Genomic DNA, 21,244 nt, shown 5'->3' with positions numbered 1-21,244 from the left:
ATAAAAGACTATAAATTACTGTGTCTTCAAATTATTAAATATTGACACACATCATCAATAAATAACAGCTAATTGTTTAAATTTTTTGTGGAAATATTTACATTAGGACACACTATCTGTACAAAAATACAAAAAATTAACTTTAGAGAACATATATATATATATGTTGCAAAAAAACATAAATATTTAAGTTCAACACCGATCATTTGATAAAATGCTACTGGCACAGGTCAAGTTTATAATTTAAGTCTTGTGACGAACCGTATGCACTCTGTTTGTTATTGCTGTCTTTTATTTTACAGGTTCAGCTGTTGTTCAAATTAACCTTATTGATGAAAATGATAATGGGCCATTCTTTGTCCCAAGTAATTTAACTGGACACATTTTAGAAAATCAAAATGCAGAAGTATCAGTTATTTCTTTATATGATTTCACAAGAGATCCAGATTTAGCTCCATACCAATACAGATACAGGCTAGAAAGAACCAGTAGTTACTTCCAGGTCAATGAGGTCAGTGGACTGGTTACATCAAGAAAATCAATTGATCGGGAACAGAATCCAAAGTTTCAAGTTGGAGTCATAGTTTCAGATGGAGGCTCTCCAATAAGATCATCTACTCTAACATTTAGTGTAGTTGTTGATGACGAAAACGATACACCACCATTGCCAAGAAACAACCTGGAAATACAAGTAGCGCTGTTTAATGAGAGAATCCCAGCAGGTCCAATAGCAGATGTCCGCCCTATTGACCCAGATTTGGTTGGTGCCTACAGCTGCGAGATTTTAACACAAACAAACATTTTCCATATAGCAAACGGCTGTAAACTGAGTGTAATGTCAAAACCAGATATTACCAATCCAATGATAGTCAGTTTTTCCGGTTCCGATGGACGCCACGATAAAGTCACATACAATGCTGAAATAAAGTTTCTCAAGTTCAGTAACAAAACCTTGGACAACACAGTCATTCTTAAAATTGAAAATATTTTAGCGGAGCAGTTTGTCGACTCTAAATTGAAAAGTATGAAACAGTTTCTGTCGGGAGTATTCGGAACAACATACACGGTTGTGATTTACAGTGTCAAGTCGTTCAATGGTGATTCTCTTGTATACTTATCTGTCACAAACCCAGATGGTTCCCTTGTTTTACACGACATTTTGAGACAACAGATTTTAAAGAAAAAGACGGACATTGAGTCAGAAGTAGGAATAACGATTAGTCAAGTGGGTTATTCACCATGTGCTTCCTCTACATGTCATCCTGGTGAATGTTTAAATCATATTGAAGTCGGGAGCAATGTGAATGCCATAGATTCTGATCGTCTGATTATTTCATCGCCTGATTTGATCGTTTCATATCAGTGTTCATGTCCTCCAGAAGTTACGGGAACACACTGTGAAATTCCTGTCAGCCCTTGTGGAGATGGTCATTGTCAAAATGGAGGATTTTGTTTAACTAATCAAAACGGAAATCAAGTCTGTGATTGTCCAACCGGCTGGACGGGAACATATTGTGAGAATGATGTTAACGAATGTTCAACTTTACCGTGCAGGAATGGAGGATCATGCGAAAATTCACAAGGATCATTTCTATGCAGTTGTAAAGACGGATTTACCGGGAATTTGTGTGAAAATGGCGCTGATCGGTGTTCACCTAATCCTTGTGTCAACGGTATTTGTAAAAATCAAATTGGAAGTTTTAAATGTGAGTGCCCCTTCACATTCTGGGGAAACAAATGCCAGTACACATCTATCGGATTTAATGTCGGTTCATATAAACTGTTCAGCTCTTTGTCGTCAGCCACAAACGACAACACATTTGATATCACTTTGGCAACAGTGAGCAACAGGGCCCTGATTCTGTATAACCCTGCAGAGCTTACACAATCTAGTGAATTTTTGGCACTGGAAATTATTAATGGACAAGTGAGATTTTCATTTAATTTGGGAGATATCTCTACTTCTAGAGTTACTGTTCCTAGAAACATCTCAACTGGAGAATGGTTCCGTATTCAAGTTCATAGGAGTGGTGAGGTAAGTTTTCATTTTTTAAGCAGATTGAAAAGAGCTACATGTAACTCTAAATTCAGAAATTATTTCGAAGAATGTGACGGGGTGATAATGGCAATAATAAAAACTCACATTCTGATATATTATACATAAAAGTGGATGCAGATTTTCCTGAAACCACAAAAATAAATTCACACAGTGTTCCTAAATTTACAGTATGCATGTTTAATAAGAAAAATATATCTTTAATTTAGATTCTTTATCAGCTTGCCAAAGTTGACAATGTCTTTTCGAGGGGTAACAATCTGCTCTATCACACACTCAGCTATGTGTTATTTAATTTATTATACTGAATGTTCTGTCATTATTTTCTTTTAAATTGAATATTAAAGTAATTAACTATGACGTCATATATATATATACATAACAACGTTACGGTTATTTAGAAAAACAAAAGAAAGGAAGCAAGATGGTTTTTTATGTTGACTGTCTATGAAGAAGTTCTGATGCTTTAAAAGATAGAACTTGTCTGAGCATTGTCTTTAAAATTATTGATGTAAATTCATTTCATTGTCCTTTAATTATCGATTTTGATTGGTCTGCACATGTGGGTGACATTCAAAAAATTGTCTCCCACTGAACCATGGGATAGAGTAAATTATCTCCCTCATATAAGCCAATCAAAATCTGGCAATTCAATATGAAGTATAATAATAGAATTTATCTGATGGAATTGTATAAATTTTGTATTTCAGAATGCCCAGTTAAGAGTTAGTAGTTGTCCCAAGGATGGAGGTGTGTGTCCAGAATGTTCAGACTCATCCTGCTTCAGAGAGGCTTCACAAACATCTCAGTAAGTTTATCTTATAGTAAGACTGGTAAGGACGCTTCCAGAAATAATAAGAGGGATAGGATGACTGTGAGGTAGGGGGAGGCAACTGTTTTGAAGATGAATGATAATAAATACAGGAAATAGAATTCTGTGCATTGTTGAAGGTCAAATAAAAAGGGACAAGGAAAATGTTACTTTGACACTCCGACCATCACAGTGATTCTGAACATTTTTTTATCTCCATCCCAAACAACTGCCATGTATTTTGTACACAGGCTCTCAAAAACCCATGTTTAGCCTCAACCACTTTACAGTGTTTGTTTGTCATTTTTTTATCACACTATATGACCTTTTTTCATCGCCTGTTTCTTTTTTTAGATTAGTTGACTCTTTTAAAGTTGACAATTGTTTTTGCAAACTATATATTGAAATGAAAAATATTCGACAAAGATTTGAAATTCTTAAAATAAGTGACTTTTTTCATTTTGACCTTCTATTGTCCATTTGAACAAAGAATTTTAATTTCAGATTGACGCAATAATTGATCTGAGTAATTTCTTTTATTTATTTTAGAATGCATCTGAAAAAAACATTTTTTTGAAGTATTTCGGAAAACAGTTTCAATCTTCAAGGTCATGAGTCCTTACAGAAGATAATTGATTTAAACTTGTTTGCAGCTTTTAACAAAATAATACATAAAATAAAAGTCGGGAAATTGGGAAGTTAAAAAAATTCAATATCACAAAACTGTTGTTATAAAGATTTTAATTATGACCCTGTATTAAGGACCAGATATCGTTCAAAATAGCACGAGTAGGACAACTAATTGTATTCAGATGCGAGTTCAATACCACCCCTGTGTCAATATTACTTTAGAACAGTTCAACCGAAAATAATATTTTATTTGTTAGCTTTTAAAAATCATTTTTACAAACGGTCTTTCACCTAACAAATATATTGTTCTGTTATCAGAATTAAAATTGAGATATTATCAATGTTATTCAAAAATTGAATACATCCAAACCTCTTTAGTGAACCTATAATCTACAGTTTATTGGGTTATATCTTTCCACTCATCTACAGTGGGAAGCTGACCTGAGAATATTGCCTCTTATTTATATTTTCTAAAAGTCTTGACCACAAATGTTTTTTTTCTCGCTTATATTGATGAATTGTTCTTGGTAGCCAAGCAAGACAAATCAGCAGTTTGATCCTTTTGCCCAAGCCACTGTTGAACATTGAAAAATGATTGATTGATTGGTTTTTGTTCAACGACACTTTTAGCACTATTGGTTGTATCTATATCATGGCAATCTATTTTTATTGGTTGAGGAAGCCAGAGTGACTTGAGAGAACCAGTGACATTCGGCATGAAAACTGACAATCCTAGTAAACTAAGATTGGAATCAATTGCACAACCTCAAGTGTTGACTCTGAGTCACAACCTCCGAGTTGACAGGCTAGTGATACAGTAGTTTAACTACTTAGATTATGTGGCCACCAAGGCCCCCTCATGTCTTCAGCAATATATATATATATTTTTTAAAAAATGAACAGCTTGTTGAAAAACTGTGAATAGTGGAAATTTGACAAATTTGTTTGACCTCTAAATTAAGGGTGCAATTGAAACCACAACAAATGTAGAACATAAAAAGGAACCTGTGTTTGAATAATAATTCCTTACAGATTTTTGCGATACTACTTTAAAAATATTGATTTGTTAAAGGACTTAAAAAAAATGACAATTTAAGTTTAGAATCTGAGTCTCTTTCATTGAAATTATTTTAATCTAAGTTTCATATTCTATATTTCATTTATTTCTTTTGATATCTGATAATGTATTTTTGAAAGAAGAATTTCATTTAAATTTAATTTTCATATTTCATTGTGGCATTGTTGACTGTCATAATGGCAGGTCTTTTTATCGGACATTGTTATTTGGACACAAATATAAGAGCATGCTTTAGTTACCAATATATTAATAGATTAAACTTATTGTTAATCGATGAAAACCTGCCACTACAAAAATATTTCATAAATGGAAATGTATATTATCGTTTAAGTGTTCATTTTAAAAAAGAAAAATATTTATTTTTAGACTGGAATTTATTCATTATTAAACTTGGTCAGTTTATTGACATAGAATTTTGGTAGAAATGTAAAGGTTAGAACCGAGTTTAAATTTTTGGATTTTACAGTACTGGTAGCATATTTTTTAAGGAATGTACATGTAAATTTAAGTCATTTTGAAAATGTTGCAGATAAGACTTCTTTTGTCATATATCATTATTTTAACATGTTTAAAACCAAAATTCTTTGGTTTATGCCTCATTGAATGTAATGCCTGCCTATATTATAAGTACCTGTTTCCAGGAAAAGTGAGAAATATTATAAAATTTAGCAATGGAAATTTTTTTTTTTATATTATGCACTTACAAAAGAATTTGTATTTGAATGAAAGTTTTTTTTAAAGTAGAAACTATTACATGTTCTGCAAACAATCAAGCAATTTGATTTACTACAACTTATGGAATAATTTCACTAAACTGCCATTGATTTAAACAAGATAAGTTTAGCAAATGCCGTCTGCTTATCCATGTTATTGAAGCATTACTTTTTATACAGTACAAATATATTAACAAACAATCTGTTTTAAAAATAAAATTCAGTAAAATGTTATAGAAATTTAATAACAATAGATAAACTTTCTTCATCAAGTTTATTAAATGTAAAAGTTGAAAAATCAATTTTTGTTTAGAGATTATAGGGAATTTTCATTGGAGAATCAGTCATTAATAATCTCTTGTCCCGATTGCATATTGTGATAGAGGAATATTGATTAATTGACAATTTCACAGTGTTTTATTATGCCAAAGAATAATTATTCAGGAAGGATTACACTTTTACTTGTCATTTCAGTTAATAGCAACTGATGAATTTTACAGAGAATTAATCCACCAGAATTTTTATTACCATAAGTTTTTGAGGGAAAATTATGAGTCTGATAGTAATGCTGGCACTAAAAAAACAAATCTCTCCTACCAAGATTAAAAGACTATGATAAGGTTTTTGGTTGACATTCGCGTCTTAGTTAAGAGTGAATTTTAATAAAAAAAAAATAGGTCGATATTTTACCCTTTATATGATGTCTTATGTATGTCACATAGTGTGTCCTGTCCAAAGTTAGTAAACTCGTCATTATTACTGAATTAAAAAATACATAAAACCCACAAATAATGATGTATAATAATTACATAAAAGTTAATGGCAATGCCTTTTAAATAGCTATTTTGAATAACTTGTTTTGTTTGGTTGCTGTCTCATCAAGTTTTACCCACATTTCTCCTTTTATTCATATATATTGCAATTTATAAAATTGAGAATGGAAATGGGGAATGTGTCAAAGAGACAACAACCCGACCATAGAACAGACAACAACAGAAGGTCACCAACAGGTCTTCAATGCAGCGAGAAATTCCGGCACCCGGAGGCGTCCTTCAGCTGGCCCCTAAACAAATATATATACTAGTTCAGTGATAATGAACGCCATACTAAACTCCAAATTGTACACAAGAAACTAAAATTAAAAATAATACAAGACTAACAAAGGCTAGAGGCTCCTGACTTGGGACAGGCGCAAAAATGCGGCGGGGTTAAACATGTTTATGAGATCTCAACCCTCCCTATACCTCTAGCCAAAATCACCAGTAACAATCAATTTTCCAGTCTAATTATGCATACCTTTTGAATATTTTATTGAGTCATAAAACTGTTTTATCATAAAATATGGCAAGCAGTATATACAGGTGTTCAATTGTAAAATTATTAGAAAACACTTTCATACATGTATGTGACTGAAATATGTACATGATACTAATTTGGGGCATCCAGTAGGAGATTTTGATGATGAAAGGGAGATTACTTACTGAGAAAAAAAAATGCTGATAGTTTTTTTTTTTGAAAAATTAAAAAATGTTACTAAACACCATAGACTTTCCAAGAAATTGAACTTGGATTTTTCTTTACTTTGGCAAATTTAAAAAAAAACATTTCATGCAAAGCAACATTTAACAATTTAAAAAAAATACATGTTTAATTTCTACCCAAATTTTCAAAATAATCAGTTTTAGATAATAACCCTTCCAATTGGAATTTGAAGTTGAGAGTAAAATTTACATAATACTAAACACTGCAGGATTGAACTTAAGGGGTACAGCTTCAAATTTTTAATGTAAATTGAAATATATATGCATGGGGCCACTTGAAAAATATTGAAGTTATTAAGTTCAAATGAAATAATATGTATGTGAGACTGTCAATGAAGTTTCTACATTTTTAAAGTGCATGAAAGTACAACTTGCAATGAATTAAAAAAAAAACAAACATAAGAAATGTAATTTAATGCATTTATGTGTGGAGATATTTCTGTTTTGAAAGAAAAACTGTGGTAGGTATCTTGCATATATGCATAATTTGACATGCAGACAAAATTAAAAAAAAATAATGCCAAATGTTCAGCTTAAGTTATAGTGCTAAAAAATATTAGGATGTGATTGAAATTTTGTGAAAGTGATAAAAGATGTTTAACAGTCCGTATCCATGTCATAATCAGTAGTAAATTAAAATGTTCTTTTGGAACACAGAAACTAATTTACGACACAGCAAGTTAGAAGTTACAAGCTCTGGTTGTTAGACTTCTCTTAAAGATTAACGCTACTTTTTACAAAGTGTATAATTTTGCAATGAAAAAGTATATTGAAGAAACACCCAGGGACAAATCGTATTGTACTTCGATTCAGTGTGTAGCTCCATAAATATAATCTTTGCGTTTATGATAAGATCAGACATCTATTATGAAATATTAATGTCTATAATTTGATCAAATATCATGTAATTTACTGTTTATTTGAATAAAAATAAGATTATGAAGCATTTGAAAACCTCTTTTGAACAATTTACCTGTGACGGTTTGCAGTTTTATGTTCAACAAAAATATGATAAATGGAGCCGTCTCAGATACTAATTATTTCTATTTTGAAACCTCAATGGTGATTTATTTCTTTTTTCCAAACCTTGAAAAAATTAAATTATAAATTCAACAGTTGCTTTTGAAATGAGATTTTTTTATGTTGGAGGGAGGCGATGAAGAATTTTTTTGTGTGAATGTGCAATAGAAATTATTGTGCCGATTAAAAATTGATATATTTCTTTATGAAATATAATTGAAATTTGAATGAAAATATTCAATTATATATTTCTGTATATATATATTACAATGGACTTTTCATATGTTGAATTATTCATGTACGTCTGACATATTTGAAAAGACAGGCGGCCATTTCTCCTCTGGATGAATTTTGTCATTTTATGTATTGTAAAATATATCGGTGAATTGAATTCTTTATGGAGAACCCTTGATACAATCCTTGATTTTTATCTTTGATTAGTTTATAGATTTTTTATTTGTCACTTGATTGAGTATCTGATGGCCTTTATGATTAATTGTAATATAACTGAAACATTATAATTCTGACTAACCATGCTAAACATTAGGCTGACCTCATGTTTATAAAATTTGTAAAAATATGTTGTTTGTATGTAAAGATGGCGGAACATACTAGTATCGCATAAGATAGATAAATTACGAATGTATGTTATTTCAAGAAATTTGTTTAAAGTCGTAAAAATGGTAGATTTTATTTTTTTTCATTTTTTTCCCACTTATTATAGTTTATTATTTCTACAAAAAATATATATGTGCATTTAGACAGGAGAGTATGCAGTCTTCCCATTATTGTATTTACTCCTCATTCATTGGGTTTTCTATTGTGAAAGAATGAATAGGCTTTATTTGCCTGACAGGCCTCTGTGGACTTACCTAAGTAGTTTAACTACTGTATCTGACTTAGCCTCAGTCATACTAAGGTTGTGAGTTTGTACCCAGCATGTGGGGCTCTCACGTTTGACTCCATTCTTAATTGACTAGGATGGTCAGTTTTCCTGCCAAAGATCGTGGTTCTCTCCATCCACTCGGACTTCCTCCACCTATAAAAATGACCACCATAAAATAGCCAATAGTTCTGAAAGTGGCTTTAAACACCAATCGATTAATCAATAATGTGTCTTATGATATGACATAGAAGAAGACGATTTTTTCCCGCTATTTTCAACTCTCAGGAATTTTAAAGTTTACCTATAAAATAAAAAAAAAGCAGGAGTAATGGATTTCAATTCTACGTCACATATGCAGTATTTCTATATTATTTGATGATTTGAACTTAAATTCACACATATATAAGACAGTTTACAATCAGTGTAAACTTTGAGTTTTACAGTGTAAACTCCGAATTTGATTCTATTATCTATATTTATTTATAAAATCAAAAAGATCATTAGTGCAATAAACCACTTTCAGTTTTTCAGTGTAAACTCTGAACTTGATTCTGTTATCTATATTAATTTATAATCAGTGCAATAATCCAAGGGAAGTAACTCAATTTTATTTTCAGTAAACATGATAAATTGACGGATTTTCATTTCTCTTTTTTTTTAATTTCAGAAAACTGAATTTAAGCAATGAGCCTGTTGCTATTGGTGGCATTAAAGACATTAATGTGGCATTACTGCGACCTGGTCAGATTGAGACGCATGATTTTGTAGGATGTATGAGGGAATTCAAGATTAATAATGAAGATTATCTTCATAGTAAAAATCCTCTAGAAGAACAAGGTGTTGACAATAACGCTTGCCCACGACAACAAGGTCAGAGTTCATGCTCAGAAAATGTGTGTCACAATGGTGGCAGATGTGTGGATGAATGGAATACAATCAGTTGTAGATGTGCAGCAGGTTTCCATGGCAATCTCTGTCAACAAGGTAAATACTTCAGCTAATATGAATTAAAGATGTAGGATTTTCTTCAGTTGGACAGGAACCCAACAAAAGTAACAGAAAACATACATAAATTGAAGTTGAAATTTTGGTTCTTGTCCCTTTTAATAGACACCCTATCTACAGTTTTGTTGGGTTTCTGTCGTCTCATGGACTATTTATACAGAAGGTGGGAAATGAAAGTGTGCTGAACAACTGACAGCAAAACAAATTTCAGTAGTGGACAGTGTAGTTTTACTTATAGGCATGAAACTAAGATAATGGATAAAATTTCAATACCAATATGACTAACAAGTAATTTGGGGGCCTCGGTGGCCGAGTGGTCTAAGTAGTTACTACTGTAATTGCTAGCCAGTCAACACTGAGGTTGTGAGTTCGAACCCCGCTCGTGTGGATGCACTCGACTCCAATCTTAATTGACTAGGATTGTCAGTTTTCCTATCGAAGGTCGGTGGTTTTCTCTGGTCACTCCGGCTTCCTCCACCAATAAAAACTGGCTTCCACGAAATAGCCCAAAAGCGGTGCTTAAAAGTGGCGTTAAAACACCAAAAATTAAATTAAATTAAACAAGTAATTTAAAAAATGGCAAACAAATTATATCAAAATATTGTTTTATTTTCCTGTTATTTAGGCTCAAAATTTTATATCAGTATTATATTTTTTGTTGCAACAGTTAGTTAAATAATGTATCAACACCCTCCATTTTTTTATTTTAGAATTCAAACCATTTAGTTTTGGTGCCAGTGCATATGTTGTGTTCAAACAGAAAGAAAGCTATCAACGAGATGTTTTAGTGTCAGAAGCAAGGAGACGTCGAGATGCCGATACATCCAGTGTCTTCATACGATTTAGAACAACCAACAATGGTCTCTTATTCTATGCAGAAAGAGGTTCAAGGTCATCAGTACTTTATGTAAGTCAAACAAATAGATTTGAAAATTAAAACAAAAGTGCAAATTGTAAAGAGCATAAAATGTATATGCCATGTGATATGTGCAATACATTTAGATTTATCCATGTAATACTATAAGTTGTATGGTTTGTTATTGACCCCATAACGAATTTATAGCACAAGACTTCCTGCTACGTTTTGTATAAAAAATAAGCAATGAAATACAATAACATTAATCAATGACGTCACCATTAATAGGAAATGTGGCGTCACGAACCCCATATGAAATTTACTGACCCCCATACGGATCCATAGGGGGTCACCATGTGACGGTGTTAAACCATTCATAATGTCATAGTTTATCCTAGGTGCGATAATAACGGTATAACTGTATCGCTGAAAGTTCATCATGTGATGTATGACAGAATATGGGACATTGTTTCAATTGACCATAAATATTCCTTGTAGTCATTTGAATATTTGATTGGTAGTGACATATATACAACAATTAATGACAAGTTTAATTTTATATTCATATCTACGAATTTCAATCTTGAGTAACTGTTTTCTCAAAACAGTCAGTCTTCAGTTTTTATATGCAAGTTGGTTACCTTAAGATATAGGCTAACAGTATAAAACAACTTCCATGTTTTGTTTTGATGATTTACAACTTTACAAGATAGAATTGGATGTACTGCTATTTATTAAAAACAAACCTTGACATGGAATATTTAAGAAGATATATGTGTCATGCAGAATTGTAAAATTGAAATCTGTTTTAGAACACAAAGTCAACCAAAAAGTGTGGTGATTTTCAGAAAAATAATAAGAAAAGATATTTGGGGTATGAATTATTGAGATAGCAACCAAAAGGACACAGTAAAAAAACGTCTGAGGTCAAAACACAGTCATTTAAAATAAACAGCAGTCGATACAATTTATAAAGATGTGAATTGGCCGAGTGCAGAAAAGTTGTCAATAAATTTGACAAAAGGTATTACAAATATAAAAATAAGGAGATGTGGTAAAATTGCCAACAAGACAACTATCGGCCAGAGTTCAAATGACAAAGATCTGTTAACAACCTCAAAATAAAAAAGCTAAACAGATTTGAATGAAGAGAGGTGAAATATGGACAGGAAATATTTGTTTCACTATCAATGATTAAATCCTTTTTTATTTTGACAGATTGATGATAAAGTATTGAAGTATACCATCACAGACAGTACCAGTAACCAGGTCACAGTAGAAGTCAAGGGCGATACTCTTCGTGATGGCAGCTGGCATAATGCTACAGTTATTATAACAGGTAGGGTGAAGGTTCAAAGTTCGTTATTAAAAAAAAAAAGTATTGATGTTCATCGATAAAAAATGTCCGCAAATGGTATCCAAAGTACCTGTTTTAATCTGTAGAGTTGAGAGAAAACACAACAAATTATATGATAAATGATTATACACCAGGTGGGTTACCTGTGATTTACACCTGTTATTATGGAATTTCTTGAGGATGTTTATCCCATTTTCCAGAATTGGGAACTTATAAAAATAAAGGACATGTGGCATGATTGCCATTGAGACAACTATCCATCAAAGTTCAAAGGAAGTGGATTTTATAGTCATTTTTCAGCAAAATTTATGAAAGAGGCAAAAGTTTTGTGGAATCAACTTCTACAGTTTTCATGCCAGTTCCCTTTCACTTCACAGGAAGATAACACATATGTTGAATTTATACATCGGCTATTATGGAATTATTTGAGGATTTTTTTTCTCATTTTTGTCGAGCCTTCGACTTTTGTCGAAAAAGCGAGACATAGCGATCCTACATTCCGTCGGCGTCGTCGTCGGCGGCGTCCACAAATATTCACTCTGTGGTTAAAGTTTTTGAAATTTTAATAACTTTCGTAAACTATCCTGGATTTCTACCAAACTTGGACAGAAGCTTGTTTATGTTCATAATATTATATTCAAAAGTAAATTTTGTAAAAAAAAAATTCCATTTTTTCCGTATTTTACTTATAAATGGACTTAGTTTTTCTGCCAGGAAACATTACTTTCACTCTGTGGTTAAAGTTTTTGAAATTTTAATAACTTTCTTAAACTATCCTGGATTTCTACCAAACTTGGAAAGAAGCTTGTTTATGATCATAAGATAGTATCCAGAAGTAAATTTTGTAAAAAAAAAATTCCATTTTTTCCGTATTTTACTTATAAATGGACTTAGTTTTTCTGCCAGTTAACATTACATTCACTCTGTGGTTAAAGTTTTTAAAATTTTAATAACTTTCTTAAACTATCCTGGATTTCTACCAAACTTGGAAAGAAGCTTGTTTATGATCATAAGATAGTATCCAGAAGTAAATTTTGTAAAAAAAAAAATTCTATTTTTTCCGTATTTTACTTATAAATGGACTTAGTTTTTCTGCCAGTTAACATTACATTCACTCTGTGGTTAGAGTTTTTAAAATTTTAACAACTTTCTTAAACTATCCTGGATTTGTACCACACTTGGACAGAAGCTTGTTTATGATCAAAAGCTAGTATCTAGAAGGAAATTTTGATAAAATTTTGTTCCATTTTTTCCGTATTTTACTTATAAATGGACTTAGTTTTTCTTCCAGTCAACATTACATACAGTCTGCAGTTTAAGTATTTAAAACATTTATTAGATTCATAAATTATCCTGGATTTTTACCAAACTTGGACAGAAGCTACTTACAATCAAAAGATAGTATAGAGAGGAATGTTCTTATTTATTTTTTTCCACATTTTTGTTGAGCCTGCGATTAACAGTAAAAGTGGGCGAGACACTGGGTTCCGCGGAACCCTTACGAATTTTTCAAAACCTTAATACTAAGTCATTTTTTGAGCAAAATTTAGTTACAAATATTGCAGCTACACATTTGAGACTTCAACCTATTTACCAAAAGTTCTATTAGTGAATTTTTGCATTGACATTTTTAGATTCTTAATATATTTTCCAATTTTAGGATCAACAATTGTGCTGAATCTGGATAATAAAAGTTCTTCTAAGAGCAATGTACAGACGACATTTATGTTTTCTGATGTGCATGTGACACAGATGTCCCTAGGTGGCACCACCAAAACTGTTTCTGTTGATGGTGGTATAAGTGATTTGCCAGGTAATTATGAAATGTTCATTATGTAAAGTTTTTGTTGTGTATTCACTTTCGCCAATATATATGAAATAATTGCCACTGGACATTGAGCAAGCAACAATCAATCAATGAACAGTATAGAAATAAAGTTTTTATATAACAGAGTAACTCTCAAAGGTCAGAACCTTTCCACAGACAATTCTATGTTTTCATACTGTGAATTAAGAAATCATTGCGAATAATGCAACTGTATGAGTATCGCAATAACAACAACTCGCATTCTGAATGCGACACATATCTTTGTATTCAGATTTTCAAGAAAGCACAAAAATAAATCGCATTTTTGCCTATTCTTCAAAAATTGCAATAATAAATGCATGCCATAATTTCTGATTTTAATTTCCCATGCATATTTTTGGGAAATGGATACATCACAAATATTTCTGACAGAAGGTTAATTCAATGAAAAATAGAGCAATTGATGGCAATATAACACTTGGTTTTATCACTTGGTCAGGTTTATATTACGGAATAGGTCGCAACACATAAATTGGTGTGCATTGGACCAATTTAGAAATTTTGAAACTATCCTTATAAATTATAAGGTTGTGTAGTCTCAGGCCTTATTTTGAAAGTATATATTTATTCTGAAGGCGAGACATTTCACCAAGTGCATTCTTGTTAAATATAATTTTTTTCCATTTCAGGTTTTGGAGGATGTGTGTCTGAATTTGAATTGGACGAGAAAGTTACACCTCTGAATGGCACAACTGATAGATTTGTTATTGAAACAAGTACTACTGGTGTTGAGAGTGGATGCTCTGGATTATGTACATCTGCAGGATGCAGTGCCAGTGATTGTACTGTGGATGGAGAAGTAGCCAAATGTGCAATAAATGCAGCAGGAGAAGATGAGCCGTTAGGAATTGGAGTCATTGTTGTCATAGCGTTCTTTGGAGTTTTACTCATTGTGATTGTTGTCATTTTCTTAGTTTACCGATTCCATAGACAGAGAAAAGAGACGGCAGCAAAACAAAATGGCCACGTGAATAAAAGTTTTGGAAGTGGTCATAGTCCAGGGGATTCTGGTTATGGGGACAATGATTTTATACATCAACACGTCAATCAAAGTATTAAAAATAGCTCTCATTATGCTGTGTCGAATGGCAGACTACCAAGTAGACCCGATTTAATAAATGCTGACGGAAGAAGATCAGCGTTGCCGTTAGAGATAGACGATGGAACTGTGATAATCGACAATGGTGATATTCATTTGACCGGAAATGAAGACAGTCCTGAACTCTATGATTTGGAAAATGCAAGTAGTATAGCGCCATCTGATATTGACGTTTCGTACTATTATGGTGCTTCTCGACATGGCAAAGGCCAGTCCTATAGAGATAACTACAAAAAACAGTTATCAAAGACTAATGGGCATGGCCCACCTTCACATCACTGGAACTCTAACGGTTCCAGAGAAAGTCCTGGTGCCTTAAGAATGCAGACCACTGCAATGCAAAATAGAAACAGTCCAGCTAATATGCTGGGTCCTCAGCATTTTAACCCGCCAAATCGCAATAGTCCAGCATCACAATATGGGTCTAGGCTTAGTCCCATGAATCAATTAAATAGACAGAGTCCCCATTTAAGGGCTAGTCCCTTAGTGCAGCAAAACATGCGTGGCACACCAGACATTCATCACGGAAGGGGGGATTCCGATCATAGTGTCGTCAGTCATCATAGCCATCACAGTATTAGTTCAACATCATCAGCATCTAGGATGCCACCGTTACCAAATGGACATATTAAACATAGCACTGGTAAAAAGCCTATGCCAGGTAGCCGTGTTCCAAATCATTCACGGCCAGTGAAGGGATTAACGGTAGAAGAAATAGATAAATTAAACGCCCGTCCATCAAGACCTAGTCCTGTCAGTATGTTGGAGGCAGTGTCTTCCTCAACGGAAGAAAACCGTCGCAATCAACAGTTTAAAATTAAAGACCATCTAGATGATGGCGCCATGTTGGAACCTCTTGATTCAAGTTCGGATGAAAGTGCCAATGATTCATTCACGTGTTCAGAATTTGAATATGAAAATGACAAGGGTCGTAGTGACTTTGACCCGAGTGCAATGATTTTTTCTAAAGTTGCTGAAGTTGACAATGAAAACGAAGATTTCAATGTGAATCCTAACTACCGTAACAATGATGGACTAGACTCAAATGGAAGTTCGTTTGCTTCTTCAGAGGAAGGGAGAAGAAATGGGGCTCCAGTTAATGGTGCAATAAATTGGGACTATTTTACAGACTGGGGCCCAAGTTTTGAGAAGTTAGTGGGCGTGTTTAAGGATATTGCCTCCCTGCCGGATGGGGATGGGACCTCAAATAATAATATGGACTGCAGGACTGAAACAGAGGAATATGTGTGACCCCCTCAGGACTATTTAAATATTTAAATTATATCAAAAGTAACTTACAGCACATGAATATGCAAATTAATGTACTAATTAATTAATTAATAGAATATTTTATATTTTTGTTTCATCATTGAATTGTAAAAAAGAAGTATTGTACATAAAAAAATTTATTTTATCCATAATTTTGTATTTATACACAATATTCACTTGTAAATAATTTGCTATTAAGTTCTTGAGTCCCAGTCTAATTTAATGCATAATTACCATTAAGCTTTATTTATTCTCATTCAAGTGCAGCCAGTCAATATTGTGTGTGAAAACAAAATATTCTCTAAAAGTACTGTCAGACAAAAATGAACCTCTAGCTAGCTATTTGTTTGGTCAAAGAGTAAAATTGTGTAAAAATTTTTTTTCCTGAGGTTTTCAAAGTAACCATGTTTTGATATGTAAATAAATGAGATCTATTTTTGTCTGACAATGATCATATGATGGTCATGTGATGTTTTTACACCTAGTAAAAGGTGTGTTTGATATTTTATAATTGTACAGTCTTTTATACATTTTATAATATTTTGTTTGTTGTGTTTTAACAAAAAGTTCTTATATTTTATATCTTTTAATTTTAAAAGTGTTCAGTGAAGTGAACAATTTTTTTTCAGATTATTTGATTGTGTGTTGATGAAAAACAGCATCATGTTTATTTTTAAAGTAATCATCCGTCACCATACAAAAAATAAAGAAAAGAAGATTTGTAAATTTAAGGTTTTCTGTAAAATTTATTTGAAATTAAAAGACAGATAAAGAGAAGAAAGTTGATGAAATGATTAAATGTAAAAGATTGCAAGAATATATTTTTATGAATAAAATTCAAAATAAATAGTGAAAATAGTACATTCCATGAATTAAAGGGAGTAGAAATTAAATCTTGCCAATTAATTTGTGATATTCATTTGAAAATTGTATGTGTCATATGTATTCTTAAGCAAAGTGTTCATTAAAAACATACACACATATATTCATTTACATCTGTCCATCATATTTAAACATTTTACATAAATTGCTCATTTTACTGATGATAAAAAGCCGTTTTATAATAATAAGTTTCTAGTGTTTTGAAAATACTGCAAAATGAAGTGAAAGATTATTGCCTAATTTTTTTGAAAAAAAGCCTAATCTTAATTTCTAATTATGAGATATATTTTTGAAAAAAGCAAGATTTTATGATTTGACCTCATTTATAAAGATCTATATTAAAAACCAACATTATAATTTTTGTGAAAGCCTTAATATTGGAATTTGTTAATCCAAGAATTTCTGTCTCCATACGACTTGAATCTGTTGATAATATTTCCTATTCATTAATCATTCCAATACACGTTAAGGTAATGAATAAAATCATATTTAGATTACTTGAATACTGGATAACATACTGCTGATATACAAGTTATGTTTATTTAAAAGGTTTCATTTTTTCATTTTTAGTGCAAGTTTAATAAGAATTTTCTTAAAATAATAAATTTGGTCAAAGGGAGCTAACAAAAATGTTGAAATTACTATTCTGTAAAGCAATTATGTTGATCAAAGGGAGGTTATCATGATAAAAAATTCTGAAACTATTTTTTATTCTTTAATTATAAACTAACTTTTTATGATCAAACCAGAATGTATTCATTTATTTCATTCCATATCCTTCATAAAAATGAAGCATTTTAGAAATTGTCAAAAAGTCTGTAACTTTTTATATTGTAGATGAAATTAAATATCAGCAGAAAAACAATGTATTAAATGCATGAAAATATACCTAGCTAATGATCAAAATGTTTATAAACCTATGCATTTATTTAAAGTATAGACATTGTCTTGGCAAGAATTTGTTATCTGTTTACAGATAAACAATGATATTGTTTCTATTAAAGAAATAAAAAAATAATGAATTTATTTGTGTTAGATTTGTTTGTGAATTATAGAAACATAAGAAGTGGCTATAAATCAGAAGTAAAAGCATTAACACATACAGAGATATATTGATGATTGATGATTGATTGTTGGTGCTTAAGGCAACTTGGCTTTATCCTGGTAGTTGAATTTTATTAGGGGAAGAAGCCTGAGTGTCCAGATGGTTTGATGTTTTGGTGTTTTAATGCCATTTTCAGTACTATTGGTTATTTTGGGGTGGATAGTTATTATTGGTTGAGGAAGTCCTGAGAGAACCACCTACCTTCAGGAAACCTGTCAATACTTGGCAATTAAGATTGGAGTCGGGGAACATACCTGCCATGTGCCACGTTCCACCTCACAACCTTAGTGTTGACAGGCTAGTAACACAGTAGATGAACAACTTAGACCTCTCTGCGACATGGGCCCCATTGGAGTGCTAAAATGTAACCATTCAGCTACTAGAGGAACACTGCAATCCTAGTCAATTAAGAATGGTTTAAACACACTTTTCAATGTGTTGGGTCAGAAATTCAGAAAAGTATTGAGACCCTAGTGATCATTGTAGATGGGCTAATTAAACCACTCTGTTGCCAAAGCCTCTTGATGGCATTGTGCAGTATGTATTAAAAAATAAAAGTAAGCATCATCTGAGAATTCATTTATTATATCGAGGATGCCAATTTTCTTTGAAAATCATTTAGGAAAAATTGTATTTTCATGGATAGTTGATTTTGTGATTTTTCCAAAGTCTGGATACAAGCCTTATTAGGGAAATTTGTACTTCGTCGAACATAAATCTATAAAAATTGGTATATGCGTATCACACGAATAATAATTAATTCAGTTTACATGGTATAACATGCATACAAACATATATTTTCAAATGAACATTTGTAAAATGCATGATGAACTGAGCCCTTTTTGAACTGAATTTTATAGTAGTATTTGTGGTGTTCTGTTTCACCACTGTTCATGGTTATGGGAGGGTACGTTGCCTGTAAACATGTTGAACCCCACCACATTCTGTTTGTGTCTGTCCCAAGTAAGAACCTATAATTCAGTCGTCGTCATTTGTTGCTGTATATCAAATTTGTTTTTGTTGACTGTTTTGTAGATGAAGCAGGCCGTTAGTTTTCTTGTTTGCATTGTTGTACATTTGTCCTTTCGAGACCTATTGTAGATTTCTATGCGGTAATGGTTTTACCCATTGTTGAAAGCCATACAATGACCTATAGTTGCTAGCATCTACATCATTTGGTTTCTGGTGGAGAGTTGTTTCATTGGCATTCATAATACATCTTCTTATTTTTATATCAAACATTTTCTACTGTTCTTGTACTTTGTGATAACGCAAATATCTGTGAGTGAGCCTTGAACACTTACAATAGTGATCATCTCTAAAAGTTGTTATTGACCAGTCAGCTGACCTAAGAGGACAATTAATTTATTGTACTAATTATTATCTCATATTTTTTGCACTCGCTTGGCCAGAAATTATATACTGCTAAAAAAGAGGAAGATTCCTAGAGGACAATTAAAAACTAAAATTAGAAGAAAAACAGACAAAACAATGCCAAAAAAGAAAAACACGAAACAGTCATACAATATATACACAAAACACTACTAAGAATACAATATTATATGAAGAATAAAAAAAATAACTGAAACAAAGTTTGGACGAAGATATTCCAGACGACTTAAACTAAATGAGGTTATAACTAAGGTGTTTCAGAAGTATTAGTGATTTGTTGCTTATATTTATTAATAAACCTGAATAATTGATTGATTGTGGGTTGCTTAATGTCCAGTACCAAATATTTCATGTAAAGAGAACCTGCCAAAAAATCAATACATCGGTTCTGCAAAGTAGGAAGACCAAGATGAAGAACTGAATTTTGACTGCCACCGGAAAACTTATATTGAATAAGATGCACACATTTTGCTGTGCAACAGGCCACTTACAGACCCTCTAAGCTGTACAAGAGGTTAAAGCAGTCTCTACTCGTGTATGATGCATTATATTCAAGTCCCAATTACGACCAATCTAATTAATAAAGTATAGTTCTCTGATTTCGTTATACTCATATGCCATTAAGAGCACGCTAGTAAATATGGATCAGAATTTTAATCAGATTGAATACGAATGTACATGTCTTCGTATTAATATATCTCTTTGAAAACAAGGAATGCCACCCTTTAAACTAGGACAAAAAATGCCACTTTACAAACATTGACGAAAATGCCACCCTACAAACATGAACTAGAAATGCCACCCTATAAACATTGATTCAAAATACCACCCTACAGACATAGAATGAAAAACACACCCTGCAAACATAGACTGAAATCGCCAATCTATATAGCTACATGTACACACGTTGACTGAAAAGGCCACCCTTCAGACTAGGAATGCAATTACCCGATTTAAATAATGACTGTAATGTACCATCCTACAAACATAGACTAAAATGCCATCCTAGAGACATAGACTGAATTGCCACCCTGCAAATATAGAGCGAAAAACCCACTCTAAAAATAACTGCATACAAATATGAAAAATAAGGAGATGAGATATGATTCATAACATGACAATTGCATTCCTTATCTGTAGTTGGGCACTGTTTTGGCATACTGTAACAGCGTAGAGGGTCATTTCCTTAATTTCTTGCCTTTGAACCAACTAGAATTTTTTTTTAAACATCTCAACTATTTCTTATCATTAATAAGAACAATATCGGGGATATAAAATCCTAGTACCTTAAAGCATAGGTGTTATTGCAAGTTCTAAAAATACACGTTTTTTTTTTAATTCATTTTGTCCGTCTCTATATTATGTTATTGGTTCATCAGGAATAATCAACCACAACCACTGAAAACCTGTGATATACAATGTGAGTGTCATATTTTCTTGAAGGAGTAGGAAGTTATGTAAATTGGGCGTCCCAATAAAGTATGAACTACAAACAAAGTAAGGTGACGAAAAGGTTGCGACGTGCCAGTGTAGAAATAAGGATATGTGGTATGATTGCCAATGAGACAACTATATATATATATCCACCAAGTTCAAATGAAGTGGATGTAATCAATTATAGACAATCGCTCGGCCTTCAACAATGAGAAAAACCAATACCGTATAGTCAGCTATACA

The 21,244-nt window shown here is 32.2% G+C and overlaps 1 protein-coding gene across 1 annotated transcript in view; it reads left to right on the top strand.

Moving 5' to 3' along the window:
• The window catches only part of LOC127714790 (cadherin-related tumor suppressor-like), an 86,240-nt gene extending 68,144 nt beyond the window's left edge, over positions 1-18,096 (top strand). Inside the window, exons 13-19 of the mRNA XM_052220826.1 lie at positions 303-2,035; positions 2,767-2,864; positions 9,403-9,719; positions 10,451-10,647; positions 11,815-11,935; positions 13,614-13,766; positions 14,450-18,096. Coding sequence (XP_052076786.1) covers positions 303-2,035; positions 2,767-2,864; positions 9,403-9,719; positions 10,451-10,647; positions 11,815-11,935; positions 13,614-13,766; positions 14,450-16,170 — 4,340 coding nt within the window. The 3' untranslated portion in view covers positions 16,171-18,096. The remainder of the gene's footprint in view (positions 1-302; positions 2,036-2,766; positions 2,865-9,402; positions 9,720-10,450; positions 10,648-11,814; positions 11,936-13,613; positions 13,767-14,449) is intronic.
• The last annotated feature ends 3,148 nt before the right edge of the window (positions 18,097-21,244 follow it).

Source organism: Mytilus californianus, unplaced genomic scaffold (genome assembly GCF_021869535.1).
Source record: "Mytilus californianus isolate M0D057914Y unplaced genomic scaffold, xbMytCali1.0.p SCAF_9, whole genome shotgun sequence".
In the NCBI taxonomy this organism is placed as follows: Eukaryota; Metazoa; Mollusca; class Bivalvia; order Mytilida; family Mytilidae; genus Mytilus; species Mytilus californianus.
Note: the sequence above shows the minus strand (reverse complement) of the source record. Positions and strands in the feature narration are given on the sequence as shown.